At 49.7% G+C, this 25,832-nt stretch overlaps 1 protein-coding gene and 1 pseudogene across 4 annotated transcripts; one reads left to right on the forward strand and one right to left on the reverse strand.

The window, feature by feature from the left end:
* Nucleotides 1–4,813: 4,813 nt before the first annotated feature.
* On the forward strand, nucleotides 4,814–25,725 carry Def8 (differentially expressed in FDCP 8 homolog). 4 transcript variants are annotated; one of them, XM_087594722.1, is made up of 12 exons: nucleotides 4,814–4,874; nucleotides 10,366–10,585; nucleotides 11,949–12,046; nucleotides 14,693–14,842; nucleotides 16,434–16,575; nucleotides 17,618–17,782; nucleotides 18,578–18,705; nucleotides 18,836–18,949; nucleotides 20,769–20,849; nucleotides 21,860–22,000; nucleotides 22,154–22,263; nucleotides 23,920–25,725. In XM_087594722.1, exons 2-12 carry the CDS (start codon nucleotides 10,462–10,464, stop codon nucleotides 24,020–24,022), a joined length of 1,356 nt encoding a protein of 451 aa, XP_087450848.1. In that variant the 5' UTR covers nucleotides 4,814–4,874; nucleotides 10,366–10,461; the 3' UTR covers nucleotides 24,023–25,725.
* On the reverse strand, nucleotides 9,256–9,372 carry LOC120098741 (U5 spliceosomal RNA; annotated as a pseudogene).
* Nucleotides 25,726–25,832: the final 107 nt, after the last annotated feature.

The raw sequence follows: 25,832 nt of genomic DNA on the forward strand, positions 1-25,832 counted from the left end.
GGTAGAGCTAGACCATGAGCCTATCAATAAAGACCTGTGTGTGTCAACTCTGTGGAGTCAAAGGAGGAAAAGGGCTGGAGAGATAGCTCAGCGGTTAAGAGCGCTGACTGCTCTTCCAGAGGTCCTGAGTTCAATTCCCAGCAACCACATGGTGGCTCACAACCATCTGTAATGGGATCTGATGCCCTTTTCCGGTGTGTGTGAAGACAGCTACAGTGTACTCACATACATAAAATAAATAAACATAAAAAGAAAGGAAAAGAAAAAAAGGATTGAAATCTATGCAAGTTCTAAGGGTCTAAAAAAATAAATATGTAAATGCTAAGTATAAAGGTGTAAGAAAATAATTTAAGGTATTTGAAAAATGGAAAATGTTTTGGGTTTCTTTTCCCCTTTTTATGCTATTGCTACAGTAAGAGTTCAAAAATTCAGAGTTTTAACATTGATCGATGGAGTTCTGATAAGTTCTGTCCAATCAATGTATCTCTCTCTCTCTCTCTCTCTCTCTCTCTCTCTCTCTCTCTCTCTCTCTCTCTCTCCATGGCTTCTTGAACAGAGAGGGGAAATTCATGCTTTTTTTTCTTTTCGGAGCTGGGGACCGAACCCAGGGCCTTGCACTTGCTAGGCAAGCGCTCTACCACTGAGCTAAATCCCCAACCCCGAAATTCATGCTTTTTAACACAGAGAGAGTCTACTCCAGCTGTCTTACAGACTCCTGTTAGCTGCTTTTTCTACAATGTGGATTTCAGTACAGTGGTAATTTTAATATATCTAAAACTTATCTCTTTTTGTAAACTAAAAAAGAGTCATGTGAGCTTCTGGGGCTCAAGGGAGTCAGTCATAAGGCATGGACCCACCTCTCACAGGTCAAACGGACTCCCAATAATTCTTATAAAAGAAAGCATTTAATGGGGGCTTACAGTTTCGGAGGTTTGTAAAGGTAACTTATTGTCCTATATAATTGCTGTCTCCCAGGCTTCCTCCCTCAGTCTGCTAACCTAGGCCTACCCTGGAAGCCTCTAGCCTCAGTGCACCTTATCTAGGCCTAGGATGTTCTCAGTCTGAGGCTCACTGCTGACTGGGTTCATACTTTCTTGTTCTTTCTGAGCTTTGGCTGGCTGGTTCAACTTAGCTGTTCTGGCTCCAACTCCTCTCCAAGCTGACTGATTCAAACTGGCCTCTCTCTCAGCCTCTGACTGAATTGGTCTGCATGGCCTCATCCTAACCTTGTCAATCTGTTCTAATCTTCTGGCTCCTTCTCGTTCTCTGGCTTGCTCTGTCCTCACCTGTGTCTACCTTGTTCTCTCTCTGCAACCTGTTTTTATACAACTGTCCCCAGTAAAACTGCTCTCTTTCTGTCTTTCTGTCTTTCTGTCTTTCTGTCTGTCTCTCTCTCTCTGTCTCTCTGTCTCTCTCTGTTTCTGTCTCTCTCTGTCTCTCTCTGCCCCCCCCCCCACTACTCCCTTTTATGTTGCCTCTTTTTCTTCTCTCTTCTCATAAGAGTTGGGTGTATCCTGTTAATTGGTCTGTCACTTTGTCCCTCAATTTGACATTACTTTCAACCATGGGTGCTTCCTTCTGTAACCTAACTAACTTTCCCTTCCTTGTTTGGGAATAAAGGTGTGTGCTAAGGGCTTGTCTGTATTCCACTCAGAGGGATTAAAGGTGTGTAATAAAGACTGAGCCACACCTCAACTAGAAAATAGGGTTGTTGTTTTTTTTTCAACAATCTCAGGGTTCACAGTGTGATCAAATGTCCTGCAACAAAGGTTTAGTCTGCTTTCATCATGGAGAGCAGCATGGTAGCATGCAGGCTGATATGGTGCTGGAGAAGGACCCAAGAGTTCTACATCTGGATCCTCAGGCAGCAGAAAGAGTGAGGCGTTGGGATTTGCTTGGGTTTTTGAAATCCTAAAACCCACCCTTAGGACATACCTACTTCCAATAAGGCCACACCTACTCCAACAAGGCCACACCTCCTAATCCTTCCTAAGTAGTCCCAGTCCCTGAAGACCAAGCATTTAAATTTATAAGCCTATGGGGGCCATTCTCTTGCAAACACACCACTACAATTTTCCTTTCCTTTCTCCTTTAAAAACGGGACAGTGTCTCATGTACTCCAGAGAAGGCTTAAACTCTCATGTAGCTGGGACTTGTCTTGAACTTCCAGTATTCCTTTCACTGCCTTTGAACTGTTGGAGTTACAGGCTGTATTGTATGTGCTGGTTTGAATGGGAATAGTCTCGTGGGTTCATATATTTAAATTTTTTTGTTCAGAGTGCATAGATAGCTTGCTTTAGGAAGGATTAGGAGGGGACTTGGGGACTTAGCTCAGTGGTAGAGCGCTTGCCTAGCAAGCGCAAGGCCCTGGGTTCAGTCCTCAGCTCCGAAAAAAAGAAAAAAAAAAAAAAGGAAGGATTAGGAGATATTGCCCCTCAGGGTGGTTTTTGAGGTTTCAAAAATTCATGCCAGGCCCTGTCTGTCTGCCTCTGTCTGCCTCCAACTGTGAATCAGGATACAAGTGTTTAGCACCAAGTCCCCAGTGACATGGTTTCTTTGGTAGGCATTGCCTCGGTCATGGTCTTTGCAGCAGTGGAACATGGACTAAGACACCACATCTTCAAATCTCACTTTCTAAGTGTTTTTCTAAGATTTATTAAAATTTTTTTAAGATTTATTCATTTATTATATATAAGTACACTGTAGCTATCTTCAGACACACCAGAAGAGGGCATGGGATCTCTTTACAGAGGGTTGTGAGCCACCATGTGGTTGCTGGGAATTGAACTCAGGACCTCTGGAAGGGCAGCCAGTGCTCTAACCACTGAGCCATACCTCCATCTTTTGAATCTTTTTTTTTTTTTAATAAGCAAAGGTGAGGTTTATTACGGAGATCTATTATGGGGATCTCCGTGCCGACACGTACCCCACGCAGGAGACAGAGTTGTCGACCCATCTTTTGAATCTTAAGTCAAACATCCAGTCTCGCTCTCTAATCTCAGGCCCTGCCTTCCAGCCTCTGGGTTTCCTTCTCAGTGCTCAACACATGCCCGATCCATTTGCCTTTTCTGTTTGTCTGTCTGGTCTGTAGGTGATGCAGCCTCATCAAGTCTTGCCCTGACTGTTTGCTGGTGATGTGCCTGAGCATGGCATACAGTTGCTACTCATTAAAAGTGCTGTTGAATCGATTGAGAAATAGTAAAGACACTTAGTAAGAAGGCATAAGAAGGCAGAGGTAGGGGTTGGAGATTTAGCTCAGTGGTAGAGCGCTTGCCTAGCAAGCACAAGGCCCTGGGTTCGGTCCTCAGCTCTGGAAAAAAAGAAAAAAAAAAGGCAGAGGTAGACCTGGGTCCATCCTGGACTCCCCTTGAAGGTGAGGGACAGGGCCCAGTGCCAGTATAGACACTGGCTCACTCCTATCAGTACGTGTTACTAACTGTGCCTATGGAGTAGTCCACCTGCTGAGGAGACCATCTTCCGGTCATTCTGTCCTCCTCTGGAGACTTAATTGGTCTTCTGTCCAAGCTCTGGTATAGGTCTTGCAGCATTTAAGAAATAATGCAAAATGTTGCCTTTAGCTCTGCCTTTGGGATGAGGAACAGTCAGTCAGTAGAAATGTCAGAGGAGCATCAATTAGACAGGGATGAATGGCGCTCAGACATCTCTGCCCACAGCTGAGGAGGAAGTTCCAGGAGAAACGATCGGCTGTGGTTAGGAGAGAATGTTTCATAGAGGCCGTGCAGGAGAGGCTGAGCAGTGCGGACCTGGCCTGTTAGGGGTCAGGAGGGTAAAATCTGGTGAGAGTGCTGGGAGGTGAAGTCTGAGGCAGATTTCTTCCCCAGAATCGCTCCAACTCCTGGGCTGAGGAAGGAAGGGCTCAGAGGGAGGCTGAGGGTGCTGAGGCTGTCGTGGCTGTGGTGGTCACCATGGAGTGGGGAAGAAGGGCTGGTCCTGAACACGGTGGAAGGCAGGTCAGACAAAGCTTCTGGGGAATGGGATCAGGAATGCGCTGAAGGCTGGCCTCAGGTGGGAGTGATTTATTTGCTATCAAAGAGAGAAGTGTGTGAGGTGTGGATGTGAGGCCTGTGTGTGTGTGTGTGTGTGTGTGTGTGTGTGTGTGTGTGTTGTATATACGGTATGTGTGTGCGGTGTGTATGGTATGTGTAGAATGTGTATGTGGTATGTGTGAGGTGTGTATGTCAGATGTGTGTGTGGTATGTGTATGCTGTGTGTGGTGTGTGTATGTAGTATGGTGTGTGTGTTGTGTGTGTGGTGTGTAAGGTGTGTGTAGTATGTATATGCGGTGTGTTGTGTGTTGTGTGGTGTGTAAGGTGTGTGTAGTATGTATATGCGGTGTGTTGTGTGTGTGTGGTGTGTAAGGTGTGTGTATGTGTGTGTGAGGTGTGTTGTGTGTGTTTTGTGTATGTGGTGTGTTGTCCTGTGTGTGTGTGTGTGTGTGTGTGTGTGTGTGTGTGTGTGTGTGTGTGTGTGGTGTTATTGTTATCTCAGATAGGACCTTTGGAGCTTGAGATGCACCTTAAATGTCTCTATGGTGGTGTCCTGGGGACAGCTGAATGTCAGTGTTGGGGATGTGGGGACATTGAGGGGTTACCACTGTGGAGCCATTCGCTTGAACGCAATTACTGGGATGAGGGTGATTCAGGAGGAGCAAAGACTCAGGGCAAAGGTTAATGCACTCACTCCGTGGACCAGAGGAGGAGACTTGGAGGCGCTCCAGTGAGCCAGTAGGGCAATCGGTGTCATGAACCTCCTGGCCGGAGGCGGCAGCAGCGGGCGGCGGAGCCGGTACAGTGTAACAGCGGTGGCGAACTACAGTGTAGCCAGCCGGTCCGGTACAATGTAGCGGCAGCCAGGTAAGCAGCGGAGCTGTCTCCGCAGGTGTCCGGTGGGTCTGGTGGGGAAGAGGGCGAGGGTCCGGATCTCAGCATGCAATTGCCACTGGCCGGACTCCGGGATCCGGCTTCTGCCCCGCGCTCCCAGGGTGCAGAACTGGCAGAGGCCTCAAGCAAGACGTCCAGCTCCCGGCTGCCGCCTGCTGGCTCTCTGCTGTGCGCAAGGCCTTGGTGACCTCATTGGTCCCAGCATTACGTGGGGGCAGAGCTTAGCGTCCACAGATGGGGACCCCCACCTCCAACCACCGGGTGGCTTCAGAGGCTGAGTATGGGACTCTTGGCCCAAGGACTCACAGGGACCCGCCCTCTGCTATGTTGAGCGTCTCTGATCCTCCGGTTTCATAATTATGAAATGGATGAGGAAGGTCGTTGAGAACTGCTCCAGTGAGGACAGGCGCATCCTCAGTATAGCGGGTAGAAATGTGAGGTGCGCTTTGTTGCACCTTCTGGGGTAGTTGAGAATGATTAACACTGATCCTGCTTGGTCCGGATTATCCATTCATCCTTGTTACCTGTGTGAGCAGATAGGATGTACCTTGCTCCTTCCTAGGACCTCCTGTAGCCCTTGGACTAGCACTTTTTGGTGGCTTTACCCAAAGTAATACATGGGAGGCGAGCTCTTATTCTCAGTAATCTGTCCTGAACTTCCACCCAGTGCCTCTGATGTAACACAGACCCTTGATCTTTACTCTGAGGGTTTCAGTTGTCAACTTGTAATTATTAATTCGCTTTAGGAGAGGCCTCTGCAGGGGTTTGATGGAACAGAGTTTTCTTTTGTTTGCCCCTTTCTTGAGTTTCTTTCCTGAGGCCAACCGTGGATTCTGGGTGCAGAACTCTGTAAGGCTGGTGTGGAAATAGGAGATGACGTCATACTCAAAGACAGCTGTTGCTTCCACAGGCTTGTGCTGGGCTGGGGTTCTCTCTATTTGTCGTCAGCTGAAAAGGCAATGTGGCTCTCCAGACTGGTTCCAGACAGACTAGGCAGACGGGTCAAATGGCTCCATTGCTTAATTCATCCCCTGCTTTTGTTCCAGGTCAGGGGTGGCAGTGCCAGTCAGGACATGCATAAGGGAACCATTTTCCTGGGAAAGGTAGCCCAGAGGAGAGTATCCAGCAAGTTCTGGCCAAGGTCTTCATGCCCCTCTGACTATATTCTAATACATCAAGAGGTTTTCAAGGAAGACTTCTGGGAAGGGCTCCTGCCGGCTCCACCCACTTCCTTTATTTTGGGTTGGTCACCACATGGTGTCATAGACACTCGCAGCAACTCCAGTTTCTGTTACCAAACCACACACTCATCCTTCCGCCCAACTTTGGGCTTCTCCCTGACTTCTAGGCAAGAGACTAGGACCACACATTGATTCGTTTTATTATTATTTTTTTTTTTGGTTCTTTTTTTCGGAGCTGGGGACCGAACCCAGGGCCTTGCGCTTCCTAGGCAAGTGCTCTACCACTGAGCTAAATCCCCAGCCCCCGTTTTATTATTTTTAATAAATTCTTACAATTACACTTACTTGTTTGTTTTGTGTGTGTATGTGTGTTCGGGCACATGCATGTCCCTGGCCCACATGTCGAGGTCAGAGGGCAGCTTGCAGGAAGTGGTTATTTCCTTCCATCATGTGGTTCCTGAGGTTGTCAGACGTGACACCAACTGTCTTTACCCACAGAGCCCATCTCACGGGTCCCAACCACAAGATTTAAATCAGAGTAGCCTGCCTCTCGAAAGTTCTAGTAATGCTGGCAGTAACGGATATGTATTAGGTGCCTACACTGTTCTGGCCAGTGCTGTGGGCTGTACAGTTGTCCGTTGACCACATACATGCTTGGTGCCCAAAAAGGTGTAAAAAGGTGCTAGTTGGGGGCTGGAGAGATGGCTCAGTGGTTAAGAGCCCCCGACTGCTCTTCCAGAGGTCATGAGTTCAATTCCCAGCAACCACATGGTGGCTCACAACCATCTGTAAAGAGATCCAATGCCCTCTTCTGGTGTGTCTGAAGACAGCTACAGTGTACTTACATATAATAAATAAATAAATCTTAAAAAAAAAAAAAAAAAGGTGCTAGTTTCCCTGGAACGGGAGTTAAAGATGGTTGTAAGTGGCTATGTGTGTTCCAGGAATCAACCCAGGTCCTCTGGAAGAGCAGAAAGTTCTCTTAGCAGCTGAGCCACCCCCTGCTTCATCCCCTGTTCTTGGAGCTTTTTATTAGCGAATTTTATCGTTTTAACAATCCTGATACCAGGCCCGCTGGAGACTGGCCCACTGGTGATAGAAAAGAGACCACAGTTTGTGTGTGAAAGCTTAGGCAGAAATCTCAACTACAAAGGAGAGATTTTGAGAGAAAGGGAACACCCCTTTTGAGAAGCTCATGCTGGCAACAGAGAAAAATGAAGGGATTTTGTGGTTTTTGTTTGGTTTTTTCAAGACAGGGTTTCTCTGTGTAGTCCTGGCTGTCCTGGAACTCACTCTGTAGACCAGGCTGGCAGCCTTAGACTTGCCAAGGTCTGAGACAAGGCCAACATAAAGAGCTCTGCCTGCCTCTGCCTCCCAAGCGCACCACCACTGCCTTCGAAGAACATAATGTTTTGTTTTGTTTAAGATTTATTTATTCTATATAAGTACATTGTAGCTATCTTCAGACACATCAGAAGAGGGCATCAGATCTTATTACAGATGGCTGTGAGCCACCATGTGGTTGCTGGGATTTAAACTCAGGACCTCTGGAAGAGCAGTCGGTGCTCTTAACCACTGAGCCATCTCTCCACCCCCGAAGAACATAATGTTTAAAGAAATGTCTTTCTCATGGTTGAAGGGGGTTTTTCCTATGTAAGATGAAGATAAGTGGCCAGTTTGTCCCTGGAGACCTCCTGGTATTGTCCTATGCCTGGTGGAGTTTTCTCTTGCAATAGCAGGGTGGGCCGTGGGCTGGTCCCATAGGTTGCCAACAAGAGAGAGGAGGAACTGAGGGAGTAACAGGCTTTATGGATTAAGGACTGAGAGTCTGTCTCTTTGCTGCTGAGTGTTTCTATTATTGCTTAGCCCCTATGTGGTGCTATTATTCCTCTTCTGCGACGATGTGAGAAATTGGGATCAGAGAAAGGCTGGGGGCTGGCAGGGGTCGCGTGCAGGTTGAGGCTGTCCATCTTATCAGTGCGAGGTGACTGGAGTGGTCTGTTAGGATCTATTTTGACTGCAAGAGGCAGAGCTCTCCCTTCTGACAGCAGTGGTCTAAACAAGTTTGCTTCTGCCCAACCTGACTGACATCACATTGAGGTGAGCCTAACCTGACTGAAACATCACGGTGAGCGGCCGGAGCCAGGGTGGAAGTGCTTTAGATCTCTCACTTGGCAGTCCTCCTTCATGGCTTCTGTCACAGCTCAAGGAGGCTGTGTCAGCTTCACTCATGACGTCTGCGTTCCAGACAGAGGAGGAAGGGAGGAAAAACAGTTCTGAGAAGTGCTGAGTGATCTTTCTGCTCTTCATGTTCTATTGATCAGAACTTAGTCATTTTACCGTGCCTAGGCGCAGGGCAGCCCGGGAAATCATGTGGCAAAGTAATGACCTCTCACTCAGGAAAGGAGCTTGAGTGTGCCCTGGGACAGTTCGATCTCACCTACATTCTGGCTGCTCCTTAGGATGCTTGGGAGATGCTGGGCATTAGTTGGGGACCCCTTGACTGTAGCACCCAGTGTGACTGACTTACCTCAAGGTATCAGCCCAGAGGACCAGCATCCCCTTAGGCCTTCATCAGCAGCTCATAGTTATTAACAGACTGGAGCTGTGGCTTCCTCCCTGAATGCAGGCAGGGCCAGCAGGACATGGTCCATGTGGCTCTGAAGAGAACTTCTGCGGAGTGGCTGAGGTGACCATCAGTCTATGTTACCACCCCACATGGTGAGGACCTAGCAGGGCCTGCCCCTCTGACTTAGTGCTTTTATTTCTCTTCAAGTGAAAGAGTAGGGAGAGAGAGTTCATCTTATTTCTGACTGAGAAGGCATGGAGAAAGCACACCAGTACCCAGGCACCCATGGCCCAGGTCTACACTCACCTCTGACTTCCTATCATCATAGCAAACCTTGTAGAGATGTTTGTTTGCTTGTTGTTTGTTTTCTTCTTTTTTCTTTTTCTTTTTTTTTTTCGGAGCTGGGGACCGAACTCAGGGCCTTGCGCATGTTAGGCAAGCGCTCTACCACTGAGCTAAATCCCCAACCCTGAAGTTCTGCTTCTTTGTTACCATTATTAGCCTTGTGATCACAAGGCCTCAAAAAATTGGGATGGGGCTGGGGATTTAGCTCAGTGGTAGAGCGCTTACCTAGGAAGCGCAAGGCCCTGGGTTCGGTCCCCAGCTCCGAAAAAAAGAACCAAAAAAAAAAAATTGGGTTAAGACTCACAGTTGTTCCTCTCCACGGAAATCTTTAGTAAAAGGCGAAAGATTTATACGATCTGAAGAGAAACCAGAATGTTGTTGTTTGTTTTCAAGGCGGGGTTTGCTCTGTAGACCATGCAGAGATCTGCCTGCTTCTGCCTCCCAAGAAGTGCACGAGACACCACACCTGGCCTACATAGAGTTTGTTTTGTGCTGAGGGTCTGTGAACTAATTTCACCCACTGTGACTCACCTCTGGATGAGGAAACAGAGGCGGAGAGAGGCCATGGAATGTGGCCTAACTAGATAGGTGGAGAACTACATTCCAACTGCTTCTGGTTTATTCAGACACAGACAAGCCCCTCCCTTTCTCCCGGGAGCTACCAGCTCTGTGTTCCCTCAGTGTGCTAAGCCCTAGGGAGGGGAAAGAGTGTCTGGTGATCTTAACTTCTGACAAGGGTGAGCCTAAACACTTGTGCTACCTGGGATCCCACGGCAGGGAGCTATAGGAACAACTCAGGCCATGTGGTCGTGACTTAGGGCTGGAACTGAAGCCTGAGAGGTACAATCTTGTATTAGAACCTACTTGCATTGCTGGGGCCAGGGAAGGGGCCTAGGTCACCCTGTTGATAGCAGAGTGAGGGTTGGCCTTGGATTTGACTTCAGGGGATTCACTGGTGACCAAGCTAACAAGGATGGTGTTTTGGGGGTGTTCTGTTTTGTAGGGAACATCTTAAATAAGGGGACAGGAAGAAAGATCCAGTTCCAAGAGGTGTGTCTCCTAGGAATAGGCCAGCAGCAAGGGCCTGACTAGACTGGGGCCAAGTGAGAAATTTGCCATTTTGAGGCCTAGAAAAGAGCCTTCTGAGGAGTTCCAAGGTCAAAAGAGCCCCTACCAGGAGTAGGGCCTTAGATCTCATACCCTGAGACAAGCCTGTGCCCCTGGGCTAGCCCTTATCACTGGGAGGAGGAGGGGTCTTCTAAGGAAACTACCCAGGGAGCGTGGTTAGAGGTAGCTGTGCTGGCTTTGGGCGAGGATAAGGATTGAAGCTGCTTTGTGGGGGTTGCCCTGCTCTACCCCATGTCCCCAGCCTCTGGGAAGTGAACGAGATGGGATGTTGGAGAATAGGGAGGGATGAGCCTGGGACGTTCATCTCAGCCATGCTGGGCCCTGCAGGTGGGATGCTATGGAGTACGATGAGAAGCTAGTTCGATTCCGGCAGGCCCACCTCAACCCCTTCAACAAGCACCTTGGACCAAGGCATCATGAACAGGAACCCAACGAAAAGGCCCAGGAAGTCACTTCTGAAGGTGAGCTTTGGTGCAGGGTGAGGGCTGTGTGGACTGTGTGACACCTTAGACCAACCCTGTTCCTCTCCCTTCCCGCCCTCACCCGTGGTCCTTCCCAAGTCACACTCCACCTGCTCTGAGGTTTCCCTCCGTCTTCCTTACCAGAATGAACACTCAAGAGCAGGGGTTCTCAGGCCGCGGGTCTCAACCCTTTTAAGGGTGGTGTAAGCCTTTTCACAGGGGTTGCCTAAAACCATCAGCAGTACGTTTATTTATGACTTATAACGGGAACAAAGTTACAGTCATGAAGTAGCGATGAGAGTAACTTTATGGGCTGGAGAGATGGCTCAGCGGTTAAGAGCACTGACTGCTCTTCCAGAGGTCCTGAGTTCAAATCCCAGCAACCACATGGTAGCTCACAACCATCTGTAATGGGATCCGATGCCGGCTTCTGGTGTGTCTGAAGACAGTGACAATGTACTCATATACAGAAAATTAAATCTTAAAAAAAAAAAGAAAGTAACTTTATGGTTGGGGGTAGAAGTCTACGCAGCATGAGGGGCTGTATTAAAGCCTTAGGAAGGTTGGGAACCACTGGTCTACAGTAGGACAGGGATCTGAGAATCCCAGGGCCTCACACAGTAGATGTTTAGTGAACTCTGGGAGCAAACTCAGAGCCGAAGGAGAAGAGTGTAATGTCTGTAATGTCTGCTGATGGACCCTCTCCTTCTTGAGATCAGAAAGGCAGGGGGGGCAGGGACTCTGGGTAGGGGAGTTGGGGAGTTCTTGGGACCAGGGTGGTTGTTAGGGTGGCCTGAAGTCCATGCAGGACTTAATGAAGTCGTGAGGTAGCCAGTCAGTGGATTTTCTTCAGTCTAGTCAGGAAGCATCTACCTTAGAAATTGGGTTTGTTTGTTTGTTTTGGTTTAGAGACTGAGTCCATCTGTGTAGCCAAGGCTAGCCTTAGACTGAGACTGGTGATTCTGTCTCTGCTTCCCAGCTGCTAGGATCACGGGCAAGTGTGGCCACGCCCAGTCTGGGTTTCTGTACTATCTTGCAGACCGCTCTGAGCGCCACACAGTGTTCACAAATCTTTTTTTTTTCCCCTTTAAGCGAAGCCCACAAGAGTCAGACTTTTTACGGGGAATCAGAAACTGGAATAACCCTTGCAATTTTGACTTAGTGCTTTCTGGTCTTCACAGTGAGACAGACTCCTTTACAGGCAGCCAAGTGGTGCCTAGCTCTTCCCAGTACCCCCTTTTTGTGGGCCTCCCAACACCCCTGGCTCAATTCTATCCTCCACAGCTACTTCCCCAGGGGATGAGGAGAAAGAGGGAGCAGGCAGACTGTTTAACCACCCTTCATGCCTGTCCTCTTACTCCAGACACTCTGCCTGAGCTGCCCGCAGGGGAGCCTGAGTTCTGCTACTCTGAGCGCATGATGGATCTTGGCCTGTCTGAGGACCACTTTTCCCGCCCTGTGGTAAGGTTTGGAGTCTGGGCCCTTAGGTGGTACTCTCATCACAGCACTTGCCAGTGGCCAGTGGTTCAGCTACTCTCCTGAGTTGGGGTACAGTTTCCTTTCTAGCTAGCCATACCATTGGGCTCAGTGGCCCCCAAGTCAGCCCAGTCGCCTGGGTTTTGAATCTGAAACACGCATGGCATCTGTCCCTCATCTTCAATATTTGAGGGTCTGGAGACAGTTGGGAGGTGCGGATCCTTTTTTCTCTTAAGTTGCAGGGTTTTTTTTTTTTTTCTCTTTTTTTCTTTTTTTTCGGAGCTGGGGACTGAACCCAGGGCCTTGCGCTCGCTAGGCAAGTGCTCTACCACTGAGCTAAATCCCCAACCCCAAGTTGCAGGTTCTTAAGGAGTGAGTGTGGCTGGGCGTTGGAGACGCAGGCCTTTAATCCCAGCACTTGGAGGCAGAGGCAGGTTGATTTTTGAGTTTGAGGCTAGCCTGATCTACAAGAGTGAGTTCCAGTGTAATCAGGGCTCCACAGAGAAGAGGGAGTTAGAGTTGATTCCCTTTGGAGTCCCGAGGGATGTTTTATAAATGGTACCTTACATACACACCTCTCTGGCTTAGTCCATATTTTGTTCAACAGAAGGCTTGTTTTGAAGAGAAAAGGAGGAAGGAGAGACCTAGTATGTTTGACAGCTCTTTAGTTTATGCACATCGTCTCTACCTTCTTTGAGAGAAACAGAGTGGCATTCTCTTCTTTTCTTTTGTTTCTGTGTTCCACCCTGGAACGCAATCTGTAGACCAAGCTAGCCTCAAATTCAGAAGTCGGCCAGCCTCTGCTTCCTGAGTACTGGGATTAAAGTGCACACCTTTAATCCTTTAAAGGTGGTGACCCAAGTCTTCAGAAGTTTCTAAGGCTAGCCTTAAACTTGCTTCGTAGCCTAGGCTAGTCTTGAATTTTTTTTTTTTTTTTTTTTTTTTTGGTTCTTTTTTTCGGAGCTGGGGACCGAACCCATTGAATTTTTTTTTATCCTCCCGCCTCAGCCTCTCAAGCAGTTGGATTTCATGCCCAGGCCATCGAGCCCAAGGTGTTTTAAGTTTCTTATAACATGTCACACACTTCCGCTTAGCCGCAAAATGAGCTTCAAAGAGGAAGGATGGGCAGTACTACCCTTCTGCCTGAGTCTTTAGAAAGCCCATCTTAGGGAGGGGGGAGGGTGTCTCCTGAGGACAGTCAACTGACCTCCCTAGCTCTGAGATCTGAGCCTGTCTCTCCCAGTGGAAGCAGAGCATTCTAGGTGTGGGGCCTTAGCTCGACTGAGCCTCTGGGCCAGCATCTGAGAAAGCACCCAGAGGTGCTGATCCAGGGCGACTGTGTGCTCTTCAGCTGCTTTGCTTGTTTCTTAGCCAAAAGCCTCTTCCTCATTTTCTCAGCCTTTTTAGAGATGAAACAGCATGGCTAGATGGATTTGGATTTCTAAAGAGGAAGTGTGTGCTTATGTTTGTAATGTTGGGGCCTCTGGCACGTTAGATGAGCACTCTACTTACCTGACTGTTTATCTAAGTGATACTCCCAGCTCCTAGGAATTACCCATGAAGACAGAGTCTCTCTGTCTAGCCCTGGCTGTTCTGGAACTCACCCTGTAAACCAGGCTGGCCTTGAACTCAGATCTGCCTGCCTCTGAGTCTCCCAGCACTGCCTCCGAGTGCTGGGATTAAAAGTGTGTGTCATCAGGCCTGGTGTGTGTGTGTGTGTGTGTGTGTGTGTGTGTGTGTGTATACACACAATTTTCTTGTCAGTTAGTCAGTCAGTCTGTCTGTCAGTCATCTTTCAGAGATAGGATTTCACTATGTAGCCCTGGCTCACCTGGAATTCACTAGACCAGACTGGCCTTGGACTCACAGAGATCCTCCTGCCTCTGCCTCACTTGCTCCATCTAATTTATTTTGAGACGGAGTCTCTCACTGAACCTGAGCTCCCTTAGCGAGAACAGCTGGCCCAGAACTTGAGGGATCACCGTTTCCTTTCCCCAGCACCGGGATGATGGACGTGTTCTTCCGTGCTCGGTGTTCTCTCCATGTACTGGGGAATCAGTCCCTCTTCAGATCCTCATGTTTACGTAGCAAGCATTTCACTGTGGAGTCATCGCCCCAGCTCCTAGTTTTGTCTTTAAGCTAATCTCAAGTGGCCCAGGTTGGTCTCAAACTTGCTATGTAGCTGAGGATAAACTCTTTTTTTTTTTCCCTTCCTCTTTTCGAGACAGGTCTCAGCGCAGTCTGTCCTCCAGTTTAACCTCTGAACTTCCTGCCCCCACTTTATCAACCAAGCCACACTCCAGCTGCAGAAGCTGCCTTTGACACGTAGCCTGAACTTAGTGTTCAGAGGCCTGTGGGCAGATCAGTCCAGCGAGGAGCAGGGAGCACGAATAGATTCTTTTTGTTTGTTTGACATAGGGTTTCTCCGTGTAGCCCTGGCTGTCCTAGAACTCACTCTGTAGACCAGGCTGGCCTCGAGGATGGGTAACTCTCCTGGGCCTTGTGCAAGTTTTCCTCTGGGGGAGAGAGCTGGGGTCTGCTAGATACCTAACTACTCATGGAGACAGGCCTGCCTTCCTTGGGGAGAAACTTCTAGATGGTCATCTGACTGCTTCCTTCCAACTTGGGTAGGGTCTCTTCCTGGCCTCTGATGTCCAGCAGCTGCGGCAGGCGATCGAAGAATGCAAGCAGGTGATTCTAGAGCTGCCAGAGCAGTCGGAGAAGCAGAAAGACGCCGTGGTGAGGCTGATCCACCTCCGGCTGAAGCTCCAGGAGCTGAAGGTGGGTTCCGACCGGCTCCGCCACAGAGGTGCCTGGAGCAGGGTATGGAGACAGGAGGACAGGGAGCCTTTGGCTCCTTCCCGGGGCGGTCCTTCTGTGTTCTCTGAGAGGCTGAGGTAGGGACAGAGAAGCAGGGTGGACGGGTAGGCTAGTTACTTCCCTGATAGTACAGCCTCTCCTGATTGTGAGGGGCAGAGACCCAATCCTAAGGCTCTTAAAGGCTAAGGAAGAAAACATGGGGGCCTGGAGAGATGGCTCAGTGGTTAAGAGCGCTGACTACTCTGTCAAAGGTCCCGAGTTCAAATCCCACCAACCACATGGTGGCTCACAACCATCTGTAATGAGATCCAATGCCTTCTCTGGTGTGTCTGAAGACAGCTACAGTGTTCTCACATACAGAAAATAAATACATCTTAAAAAAAAAAAAAGAAAGTGTGTTTTATTAACAATTTGGGGTTGGGGCTTCTAATGAAGTGGGGAATCCTGTATCCTTCTGCTCTACTTCCTGTCAGTCAGCCTCAGGCAGGTACTCTTAGGTGACAAAGATGACATTGGCAGCCAATAGCGATCTTTCTGTGAGTTTACCTTTCTCAGGTAGGGCAGGTCAATCATGATTTATTGGCCAGGCCTGGGTCACAAGCTTAGGGAACATTCATAGTGACTGGCTAGTCCTGGGTCACATGATGATCTTTGAAACCATCGCAGCCAGGGGTTAGTTTTGTGACCACCCGTGGAAGCGTATGTTGACATAATTCCTCTCTGAGTTGTTCGGCCTAGGAGGGCGATCACCTGAAGGTGTCAGCGGGAGGAGACAGTATATGGTAGATCCAAAACCCACACAAGGCCAGGATGCAGTCTGAGCCTGTGTCTTTTGGTTTGGCTGTTCCTGTGTCTCACTGTGTCTCTTGTAGGGACCCTGAGCCTCTGGGAGTTTAAAGTGGATTCATTGGGAAATGGGTAAGGATATATAGTAGCAAACATCCCAAGATACAGAAGTGTAAGAACATGCACATGTAATTTTCCTAATGAGAGACAAGCATACAGTGGGTCTAGGCAATAGCCAAAAGTGTTAGGACCTAGGCCATCTTTCTGTTACTCTTCCAGATCCTGAAGGGAAGGGAGCCCAAGGTCACCCTAGTGTAGCAAGCAGAAGGCAGAGGCAACCTTCCTCCCACTTACAGGTCCTTGGATCTATACAGCACATGGATACAAAGAGGCTAGAAGAAGCTGTGTGTGTTTTTTTTTCTTTTTGATTTATTTATTCATTTATTATATATAAGTACATCGGATCTCTTTACAGATGGTTGTGAGCCACCATGTGGTTGCTGGGAATTGAACTCAGGACCTCTGGAAGAGTAGTCGGGTGCTCTTAACCTCTGAGCCATCTCTCCAGCCCCCTGTGTGTGTGTTCTTAAGGGCTAGTGCCTAACTATGATTCTGTTGCTAACGAGAGAAGGGGGACCGTGCATGGGGCCTAGACTCAACATCTCTGCACAGGCAGCTCCTGGAAGGCACGTGTTGGAGATCCGGAGCAATGGAAGGAGCTACTGCTTAACCCACCTATGACTTTTCCACTGCTCTTTCCCTACAGGACCCCAATGAGGAGGAACCCAACATCCGGGTTCTCCTAGAGCATCGCTTCTACAAGGAGAAGAGCAAGAGCGTCAAACAAACCTGCGACAAGTGCAATACCATCATCTGGGGCCTCATCCAGACCTGGTACACCTGCACAGGTGGGCACAACCAAGACCCGTTCCTTATAAGCCCTGCTCCCAGACGTGGGTCCCGTGTCGTGAGTTCCGTAGTGTGTACAGATGACCAAGCATTGCTGTGCAGTGGAGATAAGAGAAGCAGAGGAGCCCCACACGCCTGCCTTACTGGCCTTGCATCTAGACCTGAGCTATTTAGTGTAGTGGTGATGAATCGTGGAAGGGCTTTGAAATTTACATCCACAGGAGTCCATGTGAAGCTGGCGGCTACCATATCGGATAGTACGGAGACAATGTTGCAGAATGATGGTACCGTTCTGTATGAGAGGCCAGATTAGGAGATGACTGGTGTGCTGGGCAGTGCCCGTAAAGGAAAGTGTAAGGGAGGTAATGTTTATAAGGGTCCAGTGGGCCCTTGGAGGTCAGGGCAGACACTAAGAGTATATCTAAGAAGGAAGGGTGTGGTGTGGAGGAATTGTATATGCAAAGGCCCTGTAGTAGATATGTGTCCATTGCCTTTGAGGAGAAGCACTATGTCTAAGGGTAGACGTAATATAGATATACTCAGAGGTGACCAAGGGCATTTGAGGACCGTGTGTGCTGCATACTTAGACTCTGGTTGCTAAGCCGAGCAGAAAGGAAGAGAGGGCTGGTTCTGATGAAGGTTTGGGTGAGCAGTGGTGAGATCAGTGCTGGCTACAGAAGCAAGTGAGGAGTCAGGATGACTTACATGGTGGTCTCAGGCCCAGAAGGGTGGAGTCACGGAAACTGGGGATAGGAAATGGGAGAAAGCAGGGAGATGTAGGAGAGGAACACCACTGGATGCTTTGGGTTTGATGCACGCTAAGGGAAGGTGAGTCACGAGTTAAGAGACAAAGCTTGGGGTCCAGGGACATGAGTTTCTTTGAGACGCTGGCCGCACAGTAGTTCTGGGAGGAAGTCCTGAGTTAATGTGGATGGTGCAGGGGGACTCACGGGGTGTGTATGTGGAGCATTCCAGATGAAGTCCTCCTAGGCTGTGGTGATCCGTACAGCTTTTGAGAGAGATGGGTATTTCCTGCTGCAGGGTGTTATTACCGCTGCCACAGCAAGTGCTTGAACCTCATCTCCAGACCATGTGTCAGCTCCAAGGTCAGTCACCAGGCTGAGTACGAGCTGAACATCTGCCCCGAGACCGGGCTGGACAGCCAGGACTACCGCTGCGCGGAGTGCCGCGCTCCCATCTCTCTCCGTGAGTGAAGGGTGGGGGTCCTCTTCCGTGCTGGGTAAGGGCAGTGCAGAACTGAGCCAGGAAGGCACCTGGTGGGTGTGTGAGAAAGATGCCCTTGGGAGAAAGGGCCTGGGGCCAGCGCAGGCCATGCACCTTGTTTTGGGGAGTGTGACCAAGGAACGTGACTGGCATTCTTTCGAGACTCATAGAAACAGGCAGCTTCTGGATGTTTCGTGACTCCTCTAGGTCTCTCCAGGGCTGGTCTCTGTTCTCCAGTGACAGTTACCACTATCAAGGGGTGCCCACAGAGACAGGGTCTAGGGGAAAACAAGGAAACCGGAATAAAACAATCACATTTTATTTTTAAAGAGTCATTTATTTTATTTATGTGAGTACATGGTTGCTGTCTTCAGACACACCTGCAGAGGGCATCAGATCCCATTGCAGATGGTTGTGAGCCACCATGTGGTTGCTGGGTTTGAACTCAGGACCTCGGGAAGAGCAGTCAGTGCTCTTCACTGCTCTAGCCCCCAACAATCACATTCTAGAGATGGAAATTGTAACTACTAATAACTTATGGGGTTCCAACTTCAGGGGTTCTTTCTGTCTTACTATTCTGTCTGGTTTTGCAGACAGGGTTCTGAGACACTTGGTGGCCTAGGTCCTCTTGGGGAGAACCCCTAGCATAGCTTGCTCTCCACTGCAGCCTTGGTGAGGGAAGATGGACCATAGGATGTGAGTCCTTGGCTAGGGTAAAGCAGGCGTTAATCCATCCCGAATGGCTACCCTGACCTTGTCACAACCTGGTCCCCACAGGAGGTGTGCCTAGTGAAGCCCGGCAGTGCGACTACACCGGCCAGTACTACTGCAGCCACTGCCACTGGAACGACTTGGCTGTTATCCCTGCCAGAGTAGTACACAACTGGGACTTTGAGCCACGCAAGGTTGGGTTTTGGAGATAAGGTAGTTGTTGGTGGGGAGGTGGGGGGATATTGGGGAGGGGTGTGTGCAGGAGAAGGTGGGCGTGACCAGTCCTAGCTCTGCAAGCTGGTCACTCAACTGCCTGCCCTGTAGGTGTCCCGTTGCAGCATGCGTTACTTGGCACTGATGGTGTCTCGGCCAGTGCTCCGGCTCCGGGAGATTAACCCCTTGCTGTTTAACTATGTGGAAGAACTGGTGGAGATCCGGGTGAGGCTGGGGCCCTGGTAAGGGTCCGGAGGGATTTGTCTCCCTGTGGGAGTGGGAGGTATGCCTCATTCACAGGCCTCTTAGCTGTTGGATCAGCAGGGTTGAAACTGTATTAAGTTCCCTAATAATCTCATTGTAGAGTAGGGTGACGTCTCATCCCTGTGATGTTAGCATTGGGAACTGGGGTAGAATGGTCACCAGTATGAGGTTAGCCTGAACTGCACAGTCAGAGCTTGTCAGAAAGTGTGTGCGTGTGTGTATGAGAGAGAGAGAGAAGAGAGAGTTAATTTTAATTCTATCCACTAATCAATTTTCTATTTACCTCCCTACCACCTGTCTACCTAACTTACCTGAAAGGCTGGGAATGTAGCTTTGATGATAGAACGCTAGCTTAGATGCAGGGAGCACAGGTTCAATTCCCAGCAGTGTGTGAATCTGGCATAAGAGCACATGTGACTCAGGCTGACCTTGAATTTGATTGAAAGCTGAGGTTGGTCTTGAATTCCTGATCCTCCTGCTTCTACCTCCTAAGTGTGGGATTAGAGCACGTCTGTGTTTCTATCCTTATATAATAGCATATTTTCTTCAGCTTAGTAGAACCAACATATTATTACTATTTTTTGTTGGTTTGTTTTGTTTTTCTTGGTTCTTTCCCCCCCCCCCCCCCCCCGGAGCTGGGCACCGAACCCAGGGCCTTGCGCTTCCTAGGCAAGCACTCTACCACTGAGCTAAATCCCCAACCCCTGTTTTGTTTTTCAAGATAGGGTTTCTCTGTGTAGCCCTGGCTGTTCTGGAACTCAGTCTGTACACCAGGCTGGCCTTGAACTCAGAGATCTGCCTACCTCTGCCTCCCGTGTGCTGGGATTAAAGACGTGTGCCACCACCTCCTGGCTGAACCAAAACATAATATACAGTTAACATACAGAATTGTCAGGATATGTTACTCTTTTTGTGTTCTCTATGATTTTGAACTGTAGAGTGTATCCTACACTTACAGCCATCTAAGTGATGGCTGGGCATTTCAGCAGCTCTACATGACTGTTGTTCACTCGGACCAGAAGAGTCAGGGCTGATGTCAGATAGAGCTGTAGTTCAGGCAGGAGTTGATGATGTCATGAGCAACGTAGAGAAGTCTTTTTTGTCTTTAAAGATTTATTTGTTTATCTTATGGACACAAGATATGAGTGCACTTTTGCAATCTTCAGACACACCAGAAGAGGGCCTTGGGTCCCACTACAGATGGTTGTGAGCCACCATGTGGTTGCTGGGAATTGAACTCAGGACCTTTGGAAGAGCAGTCAGTGCTCTTAACCACTGAGCCATCTCTCCAGCCCTAGAAAGATCTTAGAGTCCATGTTTTAGGGGAAGAGTCTGAGGCAGAGCTGGGTGAATGGTCAAGGCCAAGGCATTGATGGGAGATATGGTATCTACCTAGGATCCACACTATGTTGGCTATGACTTTGTGCTGTCATGAGGCAGGAGGATGGGCTCAGTGCTTGCCTGTGGGACTGGGCTAATATGAATGGGAGATCTCAAGAGCTACGTTTAATAAACCCAGGTTCCTATGTAGCCCCCAAAGTGATGTGTACTTGAGGCTGGATAGACCAGCCAAATGTAGGACCACCTAGTGGAGCTTGAGGGCACTTTCCCCAGTCCCTACTGACCTTACTCTCACCCTCAGTATAAGGGAGGAGAAGCCACCCTGTGAACATGGCCCCTATGAAGCCAGTAGAGAAGCAGCCCCTTAGCCTTACAGACCCAGCTGTGGTGCCACCCGTGTGTCATGGCTGATATGCCCACCTGTTGTCTGAGTTCACAGAAGCTGCGCCAGGACATCCTGCTCATGAAGCCATACTTTATCACCTGCAAGGAGGCCATGGAGGCACGACTGCTGCTGCAGGTCAGACTGCTGGAAGGACCTGTCTCAGGTGGCCAGGGTGACAGAGCACTTCATGCTCAGATTCCTCAGATAACCCTGTAGCTCTAGATACATTGTACTTCTAGTAGCCTTTTGAACGCTCTCTTCTGGGGATGTTACATCTGTAATAAACTGGCAGACATTTTACACAACAGCAGTATTCTCTGAGGAGCTTGGTTTTTCCAAACTAAAGATAAATAATTACCATGTTTAGCCTTAGGTAAATGGCCTTGAGTTTAGCCTCCTCCAGCAGGTTGAACAAAATGCAAGGTTTTTTTTTGTTTGTTTTTTTTGAGACAGGGTTTCTTTGTGTAGCCCTGGCTATCCTGGGACTCACCCTGTAGATCAGGTTGGCCTCAAACTCACAGAGATCACCTGCTTCTGCCTCCTAAGTGCTGGGATTAAAGGTGTGCACTCAGGCACGCACGGCACGCATGCACGCACGTACGTACGTACGTACCACCATGCCTGGCCAAAATACAAGCTTTAAGACTCACTGCTTTGATCAATAAGTGATCTCAGACACTGGCCTAAGTTTATGGGGAACAGTGAGCAAAACAGGCTCTTGGAGAGTGGCCAGTGGTCCAGGAAGGCAAGGGAAATAGGCAGTATGTCACGGTGTGACTGCTGTGTACAGAAGGAAGCAGGGCAAGGGGTGCGTACAACCAGAAGGTTTTAAACAGACCAGAAGGAGGCAGGATGGCAGGGGGAAGTCATGGAGAAAGGTTGGGAGCACTGACCCACTGTGGCTCTAGGGGCATCGCAGGTGTGTGAAATGGGGTACGGGGCATATAGATTAGGAAATGTTATCTTGGCCATATCTTGCCCCTAGCTTCTCCAGAATCTGGAGGTCCCTAAATGGACACCCTATGTAACTTGGTGGGTTCCACGAGAACCCTGGGCCCTGACAACAGGAGTGGCCGCGGGTGGCAAGTCGGGGGGGGGGGGGACCTTGCTCTGCATTGGTGGTAACACCTGCTGGGTCCTCGCAGCTCCAAGACCGACAGCATTTTGTGGAGAACGATGAGATGTACTCCATCCAGGACCTCTTGGAGGTGCACATGGGCCGACTCAGCTGCTCGCTAACTGAGATCCACACGATCTTCGCCAAGCACATCAAACTAGACTGTGAGGTGGGTCTCCCTGTCCCCGCTGCAATGGTGGCTCTATCTAGAGGAGACTCTAAGCAGTTGTCCCCCAGTCCCGAGAGCCAGGATCAGTCAGTGCATTCCTGGCCTGACTTGGCACTTCCTTGCCAGTCATTACACCGATTCCCTTTTCAACAGCGGTGCCAAGCCAAGGGGTTCGTCTGCGAACTCTGCAAAGAAGGTGATGTGCTGTTCCCGTTCGACAGCCATACATCTGTGTGCAACGACTGTTCAGCTGTCTTCCACAGGTGGGTGTGGCCTTAGCTCACTCTGGGGCGGTGCTGAGGCTCCTCCCCATTTTCTAAGCAGAATGCCTTCCCTTGTCCTTGGCTGCAGCTGGTCTTGTGGAGCCTTGCGCTGCTGCGGGGGTGGGGGTGGGGGTGGGAGGTGAGGGGTGGGGGGATGGGGGGGTGGGGGAGTGGGACGACGACGATGGACAGACGGATGGGGCGGGGGGGGGGCACGGACAGACGACACGGAGGTGGGGCTTTTGCTGTCTTTCTTTCAGAGGTCTTGACTGGAGTTAGGCCCTGATGTCTGTGTCTAAACTAAAAGCTCTATTAAGGGGCTGGGAATGTAGCCTAGCGTCCATGAAATCTTGGGTTTGATTTCTAGCACGGAATAGAGCTAGGCCTAGTGGTAAACACATGCAATCTTTTTGTTTACATAACTCATAATGATTATAATAATAATTATTATTATTTAATTTTCTTTTTTTTTTTTTTTGGTTCTTTTTTTCGGAGCTGGGGACCGAACCCAGGGCCTTGCGCTTCCTAGGTAAGCGCTCTACCACTGAGCTAAATCCCCAGCCCCTATTTAATTTTTTTCTGACAATTCCTCATCCCATTCCTCCTCCCCCCTGCCCTCGAAGCTCCAAGAGGATGCCCCCACCCCACCCCCACCTTGACACCTATAATCTTATCACTTGTGATGCAGAAGTTCAGTCATCTTAGGCTACATAGGAAGTTTGATGCTGACCTGGGCTACATGAGACCCTCTTTTTGTTTTTTGTTTTTTTAAAGATTTATTTATTTATTATATATGAGTACAATGTAGCTGTCTTCAGACACACCAGAAGAGGGCATCAGATCCTATTACAGATGGTTGTGAGCTACCATGTGGTTGCTGGGATTTGAACTCAGGACCTCTGGAAGAGCAGTCAGCGCTCTTCACCGCTGAGCCATCTCTCCAGCCCGTGAGACCTTCTTTGAAGGAAAACCAAGTTCCATTAGGAATGAATGCCTACCTGTGCCGGGCCGCTGCAGCCTAACTTATTCCAGAGTAACCTCTGAAGCCCTCCTGGCGCCAAGTTGCTCACAGCGTCCACTTACTGCTTAGTTCTGTACCTACATTAAAGTTACTCTTTCCGGCTCAGCGTAGACCGGGTGGGCCCGAACGTTAAGTGATAAGGAGTCTGCAGAGCCATGCAGACTCACAGTCATACCTCGACACACAGTTTGGAAAACAAGGGAAGAAAGCTTCCTAGTGTTGATAAGTTATAGTCATGGCTGAATAAGTGAGAGCTAGAGGGCTGACAAGATGGCTGGGCAGGTAAAGGAGCTTGCTGCTAAGCCCAGTTACTGTTTGAGTTCGATCCTACAACCCACATGGTGGGGAGAGAACCACCTCCTACCCGTTTTCCATGGGTGCATCACAGCAGGCACGTGTGTGCTTTTGCGTGTGCAGATACACACGTGTACAGATTACGACGAGGCCTGAGTGTGGCTGACCCTGGGTCTTTAGTAGAAGGCAGCAGCTACGTACCAGGCTTTGCGGTAAATCCTGCTCGGAGGCCGATTTTGCTTCTGCCCTGTGGCAGGAGCCTCTCTGAAGTTGTAGGAAGATACTAAGGCCTCGGGAGGAAGCTTTTCTGGGCAGCACCCAGCCTGTCTTTCTAACCTCAGGGACTGTTACTACGACAACTCGACCACGTGCCCCAAGTGTGCCCGACTCACCTTGAGAAAGCAGTCGCTATTCCAGGAGCCTGGTCTGGACGTGGATGCCTAGAACACTTGACAAGAATGCCGAGCACCATATCTGCCCCTCCGGCTGTCGCCTACTGGCCTTGCCCACCAGATGTGCATTTGACTCTGGAGACCCCTGAGTGCATCCTCTGGGCCTCTTCGACTCTTTTGGGCCAGAAGGGAGTGACTGGTGGCCACCAGGACTCATTCCTCAGGTGCTTGCTGAGACTTGGAGCGTGCATACCTGGCTGTTTAATGGGCGTGCTGCTATAAGGGGTCAATGTGCCCCATTGTAGGACTCCTTAGGCAGAGGCGCCTGGGCGTGGCTCTCCAGGAAAGTGGGGGAGTCACTCTCCTATGGCACAGAGCCCTCCAGGCCTTTAAAACCAATCCTTCTGCACCATAGAGATGGCCTTGTTCCTGTCTAGGACACCCTTACAACTCGTCAGAAACTTTGGTGAGATCAGAGGATGCCTCCTGACTGAGTTTTATCTCTGCTGAGGAAGACTTAGGTTCTCAGAGGATCCCAACTCTCTTGGTACCTTGTCTCCTTAGGGACGCCCTGCTTTCTCTGACTGGGGCTGTTCACAACGGTGTCCCATGGGCCCTGCCCAGCATCCTGAGAGTCCTCCTCACCATCCTTAATCTGTCAGTCACGTGTGCTGCCCCACCCCTTTTGTACAATAGGGAGCGAAGGGGTCTGCGGCGATGCTCTCGGCAGACGCACCTGCTTCTGCCACAGCCTAGTCCACTTTATCCTGGTGCTCTGAGCTGGGCAGCTAGGAACCCAGCCTAAGGAAGAAAGTTCAGCCTTCAGTTCCCGTAGATGGGACTGTATCCAGGGAGGAGGTTCTAGGCCAGCTGAACCTATCAGTCATCATTGGCCTGTGTGACATTTGGGAGATTAAAGTTTCCCACAGAGGGCTCTGCTCTGCTGCTGCAGTGGTCTGGTTGAAGGCAACCAGTTGTTGGGTGGTGACATAGGGAGCCTGAGGCCAAGAGCTGGGAATATTTGCTAGACCCAACAGGAGGTCCATGGTCCCTGCAGGAAGGTCCAGGCTTTGAAGGCGAAAGGACCTACACCTCCCGTGAGGCACGTTTCACCTCCGTGCACACCCCCCTTAAATCCTACGGGGGAAGATGTGTGGAGATGAGGGCGTCTCAAAATACTGCTCTGTCTGTCTTCCTGGGAAGCAGGAGTTGATTGCATCAGCCCCTTCCTCCTTGCCGGTGAATCGCTGTTGACACACAAAAGCATGGTGGGCAGAGGCCAGGGCGTGTCATAACGTGGATTTCCTTCACCTTTAATGAGGCACAAGAAGGGACTCCTCCACTGCCCAGTCGAAGCTCAGCTTACTCTCGAGTTCGAGGGATGGATGGACGGATGGATGGACGGACACACCGCCACCTCCTCCTCCCTCCTCTTTTCCATTAGGTGGCTTCACTCACGCTGTCTTTTCTGTTTCAGTTCCCCCATCTGGGAAATGTTGAGAAAGTGGAGCTGACCTGCCTCAGGGTGAAAGGTCAGGAGTCCTTTGCGTGTGATGTGGGTCAATAGCGGTCCCCCTGTCTCGCTTCCCCTTTGGCGTTAGAGAGGGTCTTAAAACCAAATGCCTGTTCCCCCCACCCTCAAGTCTGTGTTCCCTGCCATTGTATCACATCTGTCCTGAGGCTGTTGGCCCTTCCTGAGCCTCCTGTGTAATCAACATCACGTTTCCAACTATAAACCATAGTGTCTAAAGAAAATGTTACCCGTCTGGCATTTATTGAACAAAGCTTTGGGCCCCCTCTTAGAGCACACTCCAAACCTCCTTCCTCCATACCTCTCTCCTACCATTGCCTTCAGGATGACG

This window comes from Rattus norvegicus, chromosome 19 (genome assembly GCF_021556685.1).
Source record: "Rattus norvegicus strain SHRSP/BbbUtx chromosome 19, alternate assembly SHRSP_T2T, whole genome shotgun sequence".
NCBI classification, from domain to species: Eukaryota; Metazoa; Chordata; class Mammalia; order Rodentia; family Muridae; genus Rattus; species Rattus norvegicus.

Bases quoted from the DNA above. Each gene is read 5' to 3' on its own strand.
- Def8 (XM_087594722.1), top strand. From the start codon at position 10,462: ATGGAGTACGATGAGAAGCTAGTTCGATTCCGGCAGGCCCACCTCAAC. The intron at 12,047-14,692 runs GTAAGGTTTGGA...CAACTTGGGTAG, and splicing joins ACCACTTTTCCCGCCCTGTG to GGTCTCTTCCTGGCCTCTGA. The intron at 18,950-20,768 runs GTGAGGCTGGGG...CTGAGTTCACAG, and splicing joins AAGAACTGGTGGAGATCCGG to AAGCTGCGCCAGGACATCCT.